Source organism: Acartia tonsa, chromosome 9 (genome assembly GCF_053477335.1).
Source record: "Acartia tonsa isolate MP-2025a chromosome 9, ASM5347733v1, whole genome shotgun sequence".
Taxonomy (NCBI): domain Eukaryota; kingdom Metazoa; phylum Arthropoda; class Copepoda; order Calanoida; family Acartiidae; genus Acartia; species Acartia tonsa.
The window spans coordinates 5,877,627-5,895,021 of NC_137268.1; the positions used below are offsets into that span (position 1 = coordinate 5,877,627).

Here is a 17,395-nt window from a genome sequence, read left to right on the forward strand (position 1 = left end):
AATATAAAAATAACCAAAAACCTGGCAAAAATTAGTCTGAACGCCATGGATATAGTTTAGTTAGTTAATGATGGGAATGTTCACAAAAAAATTGTGTATCTTTAATAAGAGCCGAAAAAATCACGTTTCCCCTACTTTCTATAATACAAAGTAGAACGATGTCTGTCCGTCTGTCTGTCCGTCTGTCCGTCTGTCTGTCCGTCTGAAGCTTAAAATCTCAGTAACCACTGAACCGATTGGGCTCTACTCTTCAGGGAATATACCTACTGGTCTTGTGATGGTTTTAAGCTATTTTCTTGGGGGGTGGGACACCCCAAACTCCCCCAAAAAATGAAAAATACCCCCCCAAAAAAAAAAAATTTTTTTTTACTTTTTCTTTTTAAATCTAAAATACGAAAAATTAGGTTGATCAAACCTCTTGGGGCAAAGCCCCTAGAGGCTAGGGGCGAAGCCGCTAGTGTCTATTATAAAGTAGCTTCGCTACTAATTATATTTGCCTGTTACTTCAAAGGGATGACTAAAATATTTTGAGAAGATTCTCATGACTGGAGAGTATCTGCTCTTTAATTTGCTTACACCGTCTGTCCGTCCATGCGAAGATAAGAAGCTGCCTAGAAAGAAGATATTCTGATATTCTAATCAATAGTGGTTACCGAGATCTTTTTGTAGAGCCAGTAAGACTTTCTACCTTTTTTTTATACAAGTATAGCAAATGCAAAACAAGTATATACATACAATATAAACAAAAACGTCCAAGAGTGGAGATAAAGGGGTGTTTACAGCCTAAAAATTATAAGAAAAACATTAGATTATTCACATCAAACCTTTTAAGAATTAATTTCCTCTTTTCACCCCTCAAAAAATAGCTTGGACGTCCTTCAGTATAAATTAGCTGTACACTTCAGAACAATTTACCTTAGCAATCTAAAAGTTGAAAGAAAAAATTATATATATTACATATTTGTGTTACTTATGTAAGAAAACCTATGAGGTAAGGGGAAGCCAACCCTCCTATATAGAATTTGTTTTAAAAAATAGGCTGTTACAGGCTGATGCCTAGTACAGATTTGTTAAAAAAATAGGCTAGGCTACAGGCTGATGCCTAGTACAGATTTGTTAAAAAAATCTTTGCTACATTTTTGGGGGTTGGGGGTGTCCCCCCCCCCCCCAAGAAAATAGCTTAAAACCACCACAGGACCGATAGGTATATACCCTGAGAGTAAAATCCAATCGTTTCAGTGGTTACCGAGATCTTAAGCTTCAGACGGACAGACAGACGTCAAGCTACTTTGTATTATATATAGTGGATACGCCCCTAGCATCTAAAGGCTCTATTTCGAAGGCGTATTAAAGCCTTAATCCAATTCCAAGACTCGAATTTAAAACTGAAATAGCCTAAAACCACCACGTGAAGATTCCCTAAAAGGATAACTCAATCGTTTCTGCAGTTATCAAAATCTTAAGCTACAGACAAAATAACCTTGCAAAATTATAGGATACTTACAAATACATGAACTGAATTCTATAATCAAAAGCATATACATTTGGAAAACTCTCCTAGAGGATTTTTGTTTTCCTCTTATTCTAATTGTGTAAAAGATAAAGTTTTTAAAATTTTATGAATTTCTAAATGGCACAATTATGCAATATTTCACGATTTGTTTTTAGATCTATTAATTGTCTGTGTGTTTGTAGTTGTACCGAAGTATCTCGCTAACCGCTGAACCAATCAGATTCTCCTTTACAGGGTAGCTTATAGGTCCTGGGAAGGTTTATAACTACAATTAGTTTATTATTACTTAGATGCCACACAATGTATTCTAATTAAATGATACTCACAGCTGGCTAAATTTACGATAACCCCCATCCACCTCATCCCCTCCCATCCTACTGAATTGACGAACTGACCAATAAATCAGTTTCATATTAGCAACTTATAATTGACAAATTATTCTCTGTCAATAAATTTGGTTTATAGTATTTTATAATTGTCGTCTTTACTACATGAAAACATACGCAATGACGCAATGACGCACGGATACACACATACACACACACACACACTTGCATATATCCTGGACGCAATATATGCGTCAGCGTACGCAAACACGAAGAGTTCATACATTTACGCAACTTCATTTTCATTTATTAAAACGCTTTCTACTTTTAAGTTCGCGTTTGGTTAGGATGTTATAAATAGCCTAAAACCATTTTATTAATGAAGATTCCCTTGCCAAAATTATACCCAATCCTATCTAAAGTAAGCAACATCAAATGTTCTTTTTCTCAAAAACTTTGTCTGTGGTCCATATGCGATATAAGGGAAAGCGCCCAATGTTCTTAATTCATTCACTAGCGACTTCACCCCTAGCCTCTAAGGGCTTTGCCCTAAGAGGTAATTTTAATTTTCTTGTGCTGCCATTAATTTTGAAATAACTGTCTAAAAAAATGGTGGGATGATTTTTTTGTTTTTTTCGGGGGGGGGTTGGAGGTGTCCTACTCCCCAAGAAAATAGCCTAAAACCACCACAGGAACAGTAGGTACATTCCCTGAAGAGTAGAATTAGATTGGTCCAGTGGTTACCGAGATCTTAAGGGACGGACTGACAGACGGACGGACTGACTGATAGACATCATTCTACTTTGTATTATAGATATTTGTTAAAATATGTTATTTTTATTTCATATTTTTTAAATTTTATCTGCTTTACATAAACACTTACTGACATATACATATGTACATAAATACAGACGAACAACCAAGCAAACAAACGGACATACACCAACATACAGACATGTATCTATAAAATGGTTTTTCCACACGAATAACTTTTTTTAAAACGGAACTCAAAACATTAAAATACAGTTAAATGGGCGGTTAAGTATCTTTCGGGATAAATTTATATCATTTACTAAATGTTCTGAATTTAAATTTTTCTAATAACTTATATGAATTATTTGAAATTATGTTGATTATGCCTTATGTCCTTCAAATACATCCCACGCCGAGAGAAACCAAAAAAAAGGTTTTGAATAAATCATGTATAGTATGTTTAAAAGATAGGAAGAAAAAATACTTTTATTGCATAGCATATTGGTTTTCAAATTATATAATTTATTCAATAAACAAAAATCAAACAAAATTATCCTGATAAATAGGTAAATGTATCTTACATTACTGCAAAGAAATATTTTTAATCGCGAAGTATTTCTATAATTAGGGAAGGTCAGTTCGTTTGTAAGACCGCTCAGACCAAATAGCTCAGATTGATACGTTAGGTTTAGATTGCATTAGAATCAACCAATTAATCAAACTTTACGAAATCATTCCTGTAATATTTAGGTTTAATTTAACTTAGCAAAACTATTTAATTTAGTATCTTCTGAATGTTGTAGTACTTTTTTAATTGATAACAACTCAGTTAGCTTAGACACATTATAATGTAGAAAATCCTTATAATAAAGTAACAGGATCTGTATCTGCGTATACCAAAGGATCTTGCTAACCACTGGACCAAATGGTTCTCCAATACATGGTAGCTATTCATAGGTACTGGAGAGGTTTATAACTATTTTGGGGGAAGGTACCACCAACCTCCCAAAAGAACTCACTCCTAGAATAAATGTCCCCTCCAAAAAAAAATTCAATACTTTTTCTTATTAAAACTAAAGTTAAAAGTTGTGGGACGACTCGCCCCTCCCCCCCTCCTACCTCGAGAGCCCCTAGAGGCCTTAAGTATGTAGCTTTGATAGCTTGTAAAAGTAAAGAAAGGGCATAAATTGTTCCCTTACACCCTGCAGAAATAAAACATTTCGTGTCAATAATGATTATTAGTAACAAAATAATTATTTCGCTAATTTATTCAAAAAACATTTGAATGTTTTCAGCGAACACCTATATACATATGAATACGCAAAGCAGTTGATTTTCAACCAGTTCACATAGGGGCAACAAGGGGCAACAATTCACCACCCCCAAATCAAGTTTTAAACATTCTATGAGTATTATCATACCCAATGTACATCAGATTTCAAAGGAATCGTAAAAATACGCTTTTTAAGTAAGCATTCTAATGCATGGAAGTCAAGAAATGCAAAAATTTTCTTACAGAAAAAGGCATACTTTTTGTGTTTCACCAACAATTTTAAAAGTATTATAAAATCTCTTAGAATTAACGTAATTAGACAAAATAACTTCTGATGAGTCATGCATTACATATATTTTGACAGTATAAAAGAAAAAAACACAAATTGAAGAAATTAGTCCTAAATAATTCTAGTTGAAGTCAAGATTTTAGTTTTTATTTGTTTGTTTTTTAATCAACATTTAAGAAGACAGTAAGAGGAAACATGTTTTCACCGGTTGCCACCGGCTAAAAAAACGATATTTGATTACCCAAAGACATATTTTAATCGCCAGTACTGGTTTCATTTACCCCCCCGCGCCCCCGTAGGGGTTTTTAGCCCGTTTTCTGAACGTGGGTGCACGAAAAGCTTGTAAGAAAAGGCGTTTAAATGCGCTTTCAAAGTCAAAACTTAAGATATAATTCAAATAAATAAAAGACACAGAAACATAGACATATTGGGAAATATTTATTCTGACTTAGAATTAAAGTTAATGATAAATATTTTAAAGTTCTATTGCACTAATGATGGGGAGGAGAGGGGGGGGGGGGGCTAAACCTAAATCTAAACCTCTTTATGTTTGATGTTTTAATGTAACTAAATAATCGTTTCTATAGATTATTACAAATATCAGGGATCTAAAGGGATAAGACAAAGGTCAATAAATTGTTGTACATCCCCAATGATAATACACAAAATTACCCCTTGTGTAGATTAAAGTTAGTAGTTAAAACGTTTGAACACACAACTGTAAAACTTTGGGGACTAGTGTTATAAACAGCCCAATGTCCCCTACCTCACTGCTGAAAGGTAAAGTTAATATGCAAATAACGTGAGGTTCTTATAATCATTCTAAATTGGAATTAGCAAGTAGTCTATCTGTCTGTCTATTGGTAATGCTTTGTTTTTAAATTATGTAGTTACAGGGTATTCATGTTTAAAGTCAGCAGTTTTATTTAGAAAGGGAGGGGACTGTCAATTACAATAGTCCCCAAACTTCAAAGTTTTATAATAACGTTTTTATATTCGTTAGCATAAGAACTTCAGGAAATTTAATTGATTTTTTATTGGTTGGTTCATTAAGATGAGTGTCAAAACTTTTCAACCACTAATTGTCATCTACAGACAAATAATTTTGTAATATAATTTATTAAATATGTATTTATTAAATATGTATCAATAATGGGGATGTACATATTAATCGGTTATTGTTTTGTTCCTTAGATCCCTAGGTGTTAATATATAATACAAAGTAGCTTGATGTCTGTTTGTCTGTCCGCCCATCTCTTAAGATCTCGCTAACCACTAAACTGATTCAATTCTACTCTTCAGGGAATATAACTACTGGTCTTGTGGTTGTTTAAAGATCTTTTTCAAAAATAAAAATCCCCCTCAAATTTTCATATTTCTATAATTAGGGTCGGTCCGTCCGTACGTCTGGTACAGTTAGCTCTTTTACTTAACTTAAACAGGCTAGAATTGTCCTATTGACCCCTAACTTTTCATGCTGATTTCTACAACAGTTAGGTACGACTTAGAAAGCACAGCAACTCTATAATCGTTACCAGAAAGTCCGTACATTCATTTATAACAAGCTGATTTTTACTTTTTTGACAACAAATAATGGTTTTGAATGTTAAAATATCCTATTCATCTGATTTTTTGAATACTGATTCCTATTTCAATAACGTCTATTGTTATAAGCGAAGCATCTCTATAATCAAGTCCTAAAAACGTCAGTATGTCCTTAAACAGTAACATGTATTTAATCAGTTTTAATTACAATTTTGTATAGACATGCATTAATATTCAGTTCTGACACTTCACAAGTGTTAATGTTCGTTTGTCCTTCCATTTCAGAGCTTCGCTTCTTTCATGGATGTTGTCATCCTTGTTTAATTACCTCTTGGGGCAAATCCCCTAGAGGCTAGGGACGAAGCCGCTAGTATACATATAAACAGTAAACAAGAATCATAATATCATTATAAATATAGATATTAGTTAATAAAAATTTATGTTAATCATGCCCACATTTATAATGGATTTATTAAACATAAAAATAAAGTGAAACTTTAGCTTGCTAAAATAAGGATCCCCATCCACCCCCATTTACACCATCCCCTCCCCTCCTACTGAAATAAATTCCATGACCCCAAATTTGACACTTTGAACACTAAAATCGGACTACAATTAACCTAGTTACACTTTAAAGGGCCCAAAAAGCTAGTGATAGGGTAGCTGCGCTACTAAAAAATTCTCATATTGCTCTGATAACCAAAACCCCTAATTAGACATTTTAAACACGAAATTCAAGATAGTTGATGGATAGATAGATGGAGAGATAGATGGATTGGTAGATGAATAGATATATGGATAGATAGATAGATAAGTAAATGGATAGACAGATGGATAGATGGATGGATAGATAGAGGGATAGATTGATGGATGGATAAATTGATAGTTGGTGGATAAAGAGATGAATAGTTGATGGATAGATAGATGGATCGATATATAGATGGATAGACAGATGGATAGATAGATGGATAGATAGATGGATAGATAGATATATAGATAGATGGATAGATAGATGTATAGATAGATGGATAGATAGATGGATAGATAGATGGATAGATAGATGGATAGATAGATGGATAGATAGATGGATAGATAGATGGATAGATAGATGGATAGATAGATGGATAGATAGATGGATAGATAGATGGATAGATAGATGGATAGATAGATGGATAGATAGATGGATAGATAGATAGATAGATGGATAGATAGATAGATGGATAGATAGATGGATAGATAGATGGATAGATAGATGGATAGATAGATGGATAGATAGATGGATAGATAGATGGATAGATAGATGGATAGATAGATGGATAGATAGATGGATAGATAGATGGATAGATAGATGGATAGATAGATGGATAGATAGATGGATAGATAGATGGATAGATAGATGGATAGATAGATGGATAGATAGATGGATAGATAGATGGATATATAGATGGATAGATAGATGGATAGATAGATGGATAGATAGATGGATAGATAGATGGATAGATAGATGGATAGATAGATGGATAGATAGATGGATAGATAGATGGATAGATAGATGGATAGATAGATGGATAGATAGATGGATAGATAGATGGATAGATAGATGGATAGATAGATGGATAGATAGATGGATAGATAGATGGATAGATAGATGGATAGATAGATGGATAGACAGATGGATAGATATATGGATAGATAGATGGATAGATATATGGATAGGTATATGGATAGATAGATGGATAGATTGATGGATAGGGTAAGGGGGGACTTTTTTTGGGAGGGGTTAATCTGGTAATTTTCTATCTACCTTCATAATAATAGGTAGATGAATAGATATATGGATAGATAGATGGATAAGTAAATGGATAGACAGATAGATAGAGGGATATATTGATGGATGGATAAATTGATAGTTGATGGATAAAGAGATGAATAGTTGATGGATAGATAGATGGATCGATATATAGATGGATAGACAGATGGATAGATAGATGGATAGATAGATGGATAGTAAGATGGATAGATAGATGGATAGATAGATGGATAGATAGATGGATAGATAGATGGATAGATAGATGGATAGATAGATGGATAGATAGATGGATAGATAGATAGATGGATAGATAGATGGATAGATAGATGGATATATAGATGGATAGATAGATGGATAGATAGATGGATAGATAGATAGATAGATAGATGGATAGATAGATGGATAGATAGATGGATAGATAGATGGATAGACAGATGGATAGATATATGGATAGATAGATGAATAGATAGATGGATAGATTGATGGATAGATAGATGGATAGGGTAAGGGGGGGCTATTTTCGGGAGGGGTTAATCTGGTAATTTTCTATCTACCTTCATAAAATGACCTTTATCCCCATGTTCCTTTCAAATGACAGAAAAAAACATGAAAGCAAATTTGTTTGTTGTTAAATTACCTACAAAAAAGTATAAAATGAAATTTTTGTGAGATGAATTTTAAGGGTACTAAATAATTAAATCCCCTTTTTGGTTGATTTGCCCCAATGTGCAGTTGAGACTTAAGTTGTTGTGTGAACGGTTGTGGCAGTTGTTGTGACATTATACACCACAAGGAAGTGTTGTTGTTGTATTTACATAGTGAACAAGTTATTTTATAAATATAGAAAATGTTGTTCTTAAAGGTATGGTGAAATTATTTTAGTATGTTGTTTTTTTAATAAAAGCAAAGATTTCCTATGCTTAAGATAACGTCCGTAACGAACATCTCTAATAGTTGATTTAGGCAAGTGAGAACTGATCTATTTTTTTTATTTTTTGTGAGTTTATCCTATACTGGATAATGTACCAGATATTCCTGTACTCTAATAAAGTGATAATCCCAGCTGGCTAACATCATGATACTCCCCATCCAACCCTTTTACCCCATCCCCTCCCCGTTCTACTATATGAACGAACTGACCAATAAATTAGGTCCATTTTAGCAGCCTAAATTAACAACAAAGTTTCCCATGTCAATATATCCACGCATTCTATATCCATTGTTATAATTTACTTTATTCGTTTGTCCATTCTTTTTTGTGCTTTGCTACTTATGAATGTTGTCATCCTTGTTTTACACTTAATTGACACTTAAGCAAGGGCGTCCAAGCTTTTTTTTGGGGGGGGGGTAAAATTTTTTTAAGGGGGGGGGTAATTCGGTTTTGGGGGAGGAAAAATGGCAATTTTTTTTTACCCCCCCAAAATTTTTACCCCGGGGGTAAAATTTGCTTGGGGGGGGGGGTAATTACCCCCCCTGAAATCTGTTGGCAGTGGTAAAATTTGTTTACCCCCCCCAAAATATACCCCCGGGGTAAAATTTTTTGGGGGGGGTAATTTAAATTTTAACAAAAATTTAGTATTAAAAATGCGCGCGAAGCGCGCAAAAATTTTTTTTGTTAGAGATTTTCTATTTTGGGGGGAGGTTTTACCCCCCCCCCCCTTGAACGCCTATGCACTTAAGTGCATTTTTTTAACACTTAATCTTATGGTAATGTTTAAAACGGTATTTTTATACTTGTTTACATTCAAATTGACTTCAAATTAATGTTGCATGAAAAGAAAGTTTTTTATTCCATGGTGACAGTTAATTGAAACAGAAAAAAGCGGTTAAAAAGCTTCTTGAAAGAAGTCCAACTGCCATGGATTTTTTATACTTAATTGTACACCTTATGATGATTGTTGAAAAGAATTTTTAGCCGTCTATCTTTCATAGGATGCGAGGAAATTAAGTTTCCCCTAAAACGAAACAGGTGGAAATATGAGCAGACGAACATTTCGCTACTAATAAATTTACAAAAATGAAAATTATGTCAACAAGTAGCGCAGCCTTAGAAATTAATCAACATTTTGTAAAGAAGAATTTTTGTGTCAAAATGAATTAATAAATATATTCATCATTGCTTATCAATTAAATAGGTATTTTAAGTATTTTTCCTTCTGTAGCTTAGGATATAATACAATATTATTTTCGCTAAATATGGATGTTTTCATCATTGCTATTTTGTTTTTTCAATGTTATAGACCTTTATTTAATGTAATGAATTTTAAATTATAAACTTTTGAAAATATTTTTGAATGGAAATTTTTATTTTTCAGATGAATGTGTTATTATTCCTTTTATTCTCACAAGTATTATGTGTTCCAGTAGAGTAAGTATCAGATAGATAGATAGATAGATAGATAGATAGATAGATAGATAGATAGATAGATAGATAGATAGATAGATAGATAGATAGATACATAGCTATTTTACCTCATATGGGCGAGGATGCTGTCCATGACACTCTTACGCCATGGGTCCAAAAACCCAGGATAACTAAGGGAAGCCAAATCTCTTCACTTCTACCCTAAGTATTAGGTTAAGTAACAACCTTCAGACAACCAACTCTTTGATTGCACGACCTTTGCCTTGAAGTCCTAACTGTGCATGGTAATGAGTTGCGCCTGTTTTGAGCCAAGGTATTGCCCCTACTCTAATTATTAATATCACGCACGTGACATAAAAGCAGTAGGAAACATTTTTAATGTCTATAGTTATGACGCGGTATTAAGCCGAGATTCAAACCTATCACTTCCCCGACGACGAGCCCTACGTGTTGAGCCACGGTCGCGGGTTCAGATAGATAGATAGATAGATAGATAGATTGACATTGATTTTACATTGACATCTGAAGAGTGCAAACATGCACGAAACATTTTGTAATGTCTGAATAAATATGTAAAATTCATATTTTGTTTGTGAGTTAACCTCTTATAGATAGATATATAGATAGATAGATAAATAAATAGACAGACAAACAGAAAGACAAATGAGTAGACAGATAGACAAACTGACAGTCAGACAGAACGACAGACAGATAGACATACAAACATACAGTTACAGACAGACAGAAAAAAACAAACAGACAGCAATAATTTTTATAGATACTCTTTTCGTTTTTTTATATTGAATTCTTTCAAAGTTTAGGACTTTCCTTTAAAAGTTTGTGCATATACCCTAGGGGTAATATTGCACTACCACCCCAGGGGTAATATTGCACTACCACCGTTTTAACACCCCCATAACTTTAAAGGAATTCCAAAATTTTCACCAAAAACTTAGAATTAGAAGAAGTAACTTAAAGATATTTTTATTGTTATAATTGCTGAAACATGCCCTAAAATTTCGAAAATCTACAAACGAAAAATAAAAACTCTATCTTTCATAGTTGCTGAGAAAAACTGAGGTTTTTTATTTGACAAATTAACAAAATAGTAACTTATTTCAAAATTCAAACATTTTTTATAAAAACAAATTTGCTTTTCAAGAAGATAAATTTTCCATTATTATGAAAGGAAAATAAAATTGCTGAATATAATTTTTTCTAAATTTAGACGTTATCATTATTTAAAATCAATTTTGAAAATTCTTTTTGTAACAAGTATGTTAACATTCATAGAAAAGGAAAATAATTTACAAATAATGATTTGTACAATAAATTAAAGTGAAAGAATAGAGGGGGAATAAGCTATAAGTAACTCTTCTTCAGGGCAGGAAACCTATCCTAATTTTGTAAAATCAGCTATTTGAGTCGGAAATATAAGCACAGACAGGTACCTACATAAAAAACAAAAATCTATTTGCTAGCAGAAGAAATAGGTCTCTGCCACTTGGGGCTGGTAGTTGTATGGATAATACATCTATAAGTATCCTATTTTCTGATTTGTTTGATACTGATTCATATTACAACAAGATACAATGATAAAAGCGAAGCATCTCTTTAAACAAGACCTAAAAATGTAAATATGTCCTTAAACAATATCCTCTATTTAAACAGTTTTTAAACAAATTTACTTAAAAGTTTAATTTATACATTAACCCTTAACGGTCGGGGGGGGGGGGCGTTGAACGCCCCCCCCATCCGGTTTTTTCTATCTCATTTTCTGTGTGTGAAAGATAAAAAGCCCAAACTGCTTGACTTTTTAAGTATGGGTATGACACATAACTGAGAGTTGGAATTTTTTGAATATCTCCATCCTGGCGGGCACAGGATGCCAGCAAACCTGGCAGGGTCATCCAGGTAAAGAGCAAATTTTTTTTTTGACTAAAACAAAGCATTTTATCATACTAAAATACTAAAAAATCCTCTAGTAGTACATCCTTATATGAAATACAGGTGTTCAAGTCACTTTCAGGTTCCAGGTATGATCCTGCAGGTCCTGATCCTCCAGGTCTCCAGAAATCTTTAAAAGGCTCCTGTGGCCGCAATTTTTGACTTAGAGACTTCAAATTTTAAACTTAAGCTTTTCTTACATGTCTACATAACGTATTAAAATTTCATGAAGATCCGCCGCCGTTTTCCCGCCGACCGCCGACTGCGGCGGCTGGCAGCTGCCAAGTACAGCTGCGGCCGCTGAAATTTATATTTTGATATTTCTAATGTAAAATTTACATAAAAATAAACATTTTCTGGGAAAAAATTTTTCTTCTAGCTTCAAAAATAAGAAAATTACAGCGGTTTGAAATTTTTAAATAAAAAAAGACCTAAAAACAAAGGTTGTTAAATAAAAGGGTGAAGGAAGCAAAAATTGACTTAGACTTATAAAAGGTCGGAAATTCATTATCAAACAGGGGACTTGCACAAAAAAATTTAGCCCTCTAGCTCTAATAGGAACTGAGATAATTAGGGGGGGCATTGAACGCCCCCCCCCCCCCGACCGATTAAGGTGCGGCAAGGGGCCCGACTGTAAAGGGTTAATATTTTACTTATTAACAAGAGTTAATTTTCGTTTATCCTTATACAACTTCAGAGCTTTGCAATTATAGATGTTGTCATATGTGTCAAGCTAAGGTCATATAAAACATAAAAAAATATCTTCTTTTTTTTTTAAATATATTTCGTAGCACCACCATATTTTGAAAAAAAGATAGAGTTTAAAGAATTTATATTTATAGGTTATATCTGGCCTGGTGCTTTTTCTTAAATTATGGCCTTAACCTTTCTTTCTTCATGTAAATATTTAAGGATGGTTCCCTAGCATCTAGGGGAGGGGGCAGTAAATTCTCCCATGCAGGAGGCATTAGAAGCTTCCTAAATGGTTCAGTGGTTACCAAATATGTACAGAAAAATAATATTTAAACATGAATAGTCAAGTTGTTGGACAAACCTTCTCTAAGATATTTCTTATAAACAAATCAAAGCATAGCAGACAGACCAGTCTCGGTAAAAACATCAACAAATTTCAACTCTCTATATCAAATAGCAGCTGAACAAATTACTCCTAGAATCGAAAATCAGATAGTATTTTAGTAGTTTAGGTTGTTGACTAAAAATATATTTGTTTAGGATTTTAGATGATGAAAAAACGGGTCCTCAACCAAGTATAATAGGTGAGTCAAATTTTGCAAAATATTGGATGTTGTGTAAAATATCCTACCCCCCCCCCCCCCCCGAACATTTTTTTGTGGGGGACAAAGTGCTGTATAATAATCATGGGTATTATGACAATAGAAAAATCTGCCGTTCTCCTCTTAGAAATTTTAGGTTTAGGTTAGGTTATAGACTAGGGAGCCGAGCGCTGCGGCTAGGCAGGCTAGTGAGCCGAGCGCTGCGGCCAGAGTTGTTCGTTGTCGGGGGGGGGGGGGGGGGGGGGGAGTTACTCAAATTTTCAAAATGGAAAAAAATTTCTAAGAGGATATTACCATAAATCGTTGTCAAATTAGTTTGCGAACATGTAACTCGTTTATTGGTCAGTTCGTTCATCCAGTATGACAGGAGTAGATGAGGTGAAATGTGTGGAAGGGGAAATCGTTATTTTAGCTCCCTGTAAGTTTTTTATGAAAATTTGGTGTAAGGTCCAGCTAATAGTATAACCATTTGTAAAATATAAATGATAATTAATGTTATTATTAATTTTAGGTTCCATAGATAAAGTATTAAAGAATGTAAATAAGATGGATGAATATCAATGCTTACAGGTTATAGCCTTTTTAGTAGCGAAGCTACTCTATAATTCATCGGGTCTGTCCTTCGTTCCTTATATTTAAAGATGCTCTCCATAGGTTGAGAAACAATACAGTTAAGCCGTCTATTTGCTAATGAATGAATATGAACTTTTCGTTGGGAAGCACAGTTAAAATTGCACAAAATCAAATAATAGAGAAAAGTAGCCAAAGTTAGGTAATTTGTTTATCCTTATACTAAAGTAACAGGATGTTTGTCTGTGTGTCTGTCTGTGTGTACCGAAGGATCTCGCTAACCGCTGAACCGATCGGGTTCTCCTTAACAGGGTAGATTCTCATATGTCCTGGGAAGGTTTTTAACTATTTTGGGGGAGGGTACTACCACCCTCCTAAAAGAAATGACAAAAAAATTGAAAAATTTCTTTAAATCTGGGAGACTTCAACGTCAAATAAGGTGGTATCGTACATAAAAATTAACTTTAACAAACAAAAACATTTAAAGTGCCACTAGAGGCCTCTAGGGGCGTAGCCGCTAGTATATATATAGTAACAATCTGTTGGTCGGTCGGGAAAGCATACTTTGGTTACCGAGAAGTAAAGCTTCTAACAAATATCATTTTACTGAATAATGCTTAGAAATGGATATAGAATAAATGGATATTTTTACAGGGGAAAATTTAGGTTGCTAAAAAATAAGGTTCTTATTTTTTGGTCAGTTCGTTAATAGGAGGGGAGGGAGGGGGTAAAGGTGGTAGGTGCAGTGTTTTGTTTTAGTCAGCTGCGAGTATTACTTTATTAAAGTAAATGCAAATCTAGTCCAACATCCAAGTAGTTACATATCGTTTTATTTAGAAAATGATTTGTGAGTTTATGGGACAAACCGAAGATGCTGTTGTAAGCGCTGTTTCAAACCAGGTAAAAATCATTTCCAGTATGGCTTAGAAACCTACGAATATCCTCTTGATTAGAACCGGTTCCAAGCTATACTAAAATTTTATGTTGAGCATTATATTATAGCAAATTTTTCAGGAATTTAAAAATAAACTTAATAAAGTTCCATTAGCCCCTTGATTTTTTCTTTTTACGATATTCTAAACAAGGGACTACGACCCTAAAGGCCTTTTGGGGCACTTAAGGTAGGAGGAGGAGTTAACCCCCCTACCACTATGAATTTTAGCTCCAAAAACAGATCTATAGTATAGATGTATATACAGACAACTACCTCCCTTCCTTTTCAAAGACCTCTTTCGCCTGCTTCTATATTATTTTCTGCTACTTGGCTGTGACCCAATAGAAAGGTTGCACAAGGTGGTTGCGATGGGGAGATAAAATTATTTAACTCTTTCTCCCTCTAGTGTTTTAATCTAATGTTCCAAAAAGAAAAGCAAAAAAATAAGGAGGTTTTTTTCTAGAGGCAAATTCTCTTTGGAGTGTGGTAACACCCTCCTCGACAATAGCTATACACTTTATCAGGACTTTATCAAGCTACAATGTTATGGAGAACTTTATCAATTTATCGTTAAGCAAATTCCTTTGGTACAGTCAGACAGACACAGATCCTGTCATTTTATATTATAAACTAGCGGCTTCGCCTCTAGCCTCTATAGGCTTTTTCTCCAAGAGATTAGATAAACCTATTGGGGATTTTTTCATTTTTGGGGAGGTTGGGGGTGTCCCATCCCCCAAGAAAATAGTTATAAACCTTCTCATGACCTATGAGAAGCTACCCTGTAAAGGAAAATACGATCGGTTCATCATTTAGCGAGATCCTTCGGTACAAACAGACAGACAGACAGACAGATAGAGAGACATCGTTCTACTTTGTATTATAGATATATTGTTTTAGCTTGGTCCTCAGGCTGGTCAGCTTGCGTCATCAAGTATCAATCAATTTCAAACCAATCCAAGTCAGGTAAACTTTGGCAGTGCTTTTACAAACTAGCGGCTACGTCCCTAAAGTACAGTCAACCCTACAATATTAATTTTACCTTGAAAAATAAAAGTAAAAAAAATTACTTTTTATAGAAGTCATTTTATTCTAGGGGCGATTTCTCTTAAGAGGATGGGGATACATTCTCCCTCCACACAGACACATTACTTTTATATTAACAAAGACTTTATAATGTATTATTAACAATCTGATTAGTCATCAATGAAATGCGGGTCTCTCAAGCTATAATTAGCCGCGTGGCTTATAGCGGCATTACAACTGGCCGCGCGGTTTTTCTATGCTTCCAATAAGCCTCGGCTGCAGCCAACATAATTCAATTAGGCTACCCGTAAGCTGCATGACTTTAATAGCCACTCAATAAGCCCCACTGTAAACTAAGCAGATATCTAAGCCACCCAATAAGCCTCATCCCGAGCCACACATGTTAAATACAATGTTGTTTTGTTAATTACAAGTGGATGCGCCTCTACCATTTATGGTTTCTGTACTTGGATGATAAGGGATGAGAGGAAAAATCGCATAAAGCCATACCAAGACTTGAATCTTTAAAAAATGAAATAGCCTTTAACCATCTCAGGACCAATGTAAATATTAATATAACTGTATTGACAATTAGATTGTGACCAGCTTTAAAGCAAAATAGTTTTTCCCAAAATGAAAACAGCCATTCTAGAAAATATCTAAGAAAGTATAAATAAAGCTTTATGTAAAGATGAAAAATGTTTCCCCGAGTTGTAAATGTTACTTACAGCTGTGGGCTTGACAAATTGTTAAAAGTAAAAATTTTCTACAATTTGGGTGTGTACCTCACTTTGCAACGGGTAGCTATGTTCATTTGTATAAGCATGTTAGAATTGTACTATCAATTTGGAAGTTTGTAATACTAAGCAGAATTTTCTAACTTTAGGAAAAGTAGCAACTCTATAATAAACATCTTAAGAAAGCAGCTTATAGTGTACAATGACGTCATACAATACAAATGACCAGTGATAGGCCAGTATACATTTGACTGATTGATCAATTACTATACAACCTATATTACATTTATAATCTTACTCTTAAACTTTCTTGTATATGATTTCAATGGATGTAGGATATAGATGGACATAATGACAGGGGGAAATTTGTCGTCATTTTAGCTTGATATTATGGACCTCATTTATTGGCCAGTTCGTTCATCCAGTAGGAGGGGAGGGGATGTATCAAAGGGGGAGGTTGGGAAGTATCGTTATTTTAGCCAGCTGCGAGCATTACTGTATTTGATAGAGGGCATAAAGATCTGGTAATAATATATCGATTAATATTTCAATACTGAAATAAATATTTTAAATGTAAATGTACTATCCTATTGTCTACTCCAAGCAGACAAATAATTTTATTTTTTTATTAAATTTTGATCATAAGAAAATGTGCTTCAACAATATATATATGTTTGTCCTTTTGTCTGTATTGTTGCATGGTTTTATGGTTGTTTTTATTCTTGTTTATATCTAAATATGAACACAATTTTCTTTCTATTGTGGTTATGTAAATACATATGCATACTGGGTGAGAAATATTGCAATTCAAAATCAATTTTTAAATGAATTTAAATTGTAGTCTAATATTAAAAGACATTCTATACAGGGAGTAAGGGAGGGGACAATGGATCGAATATTCAATTTTTAAGGAGTCTCAGACTTTGGGGACTGGCTTAAAGGGAATGTGCACGAATACAGCAGATTCTTACTGATTTTGGGGACTTGCGCATCAATGCCCCGCTAACTAGCTGAG

General features: G+C 33.9%; 1 protein-coding gene across 2 annotated transcripts in view; it reads left to right on the plus strand.

Moving 5' to 3' along the window:
• The first annotated feature begins 8,251 nt into the window (after positions 1-8,251).
• Positions 8,252-17,395, plus strand: part of LOC145328080 (uncharacterized) — a 29,855-nt gene continuing 20,711 nt past the window's right edge. For both annotated transcript variants that reach the window (XM_080171641.1, XM_080171642.1), the window contains exons 1-6: positions 8,252-8,371; positions 9,825-9,877; positions 13,055-13,098; positions 13,628-13,686; positions 14,524-14,586; positions 15,518-15,583. In XM_080171641.1, coding sequence (XP_080027767.1) covers positions 8,357-8,371; positions 9,825-9,877; positions 13,055-13,098; positions 13,628-13,686; positions 14,524-14,586; positions 15,518-15,583 — 300 coding nt within the window. In that variant the 5' untranslated portion in view covers positions 8,252-8,356. The remainder of the gene's footprint in view (positions 8,372-9,824; positions 9,878-13,054; positions 13,099-13,627; positions 13,687-14,523; positions 14,587-15,517; positions 15,584-17,395) is intronic.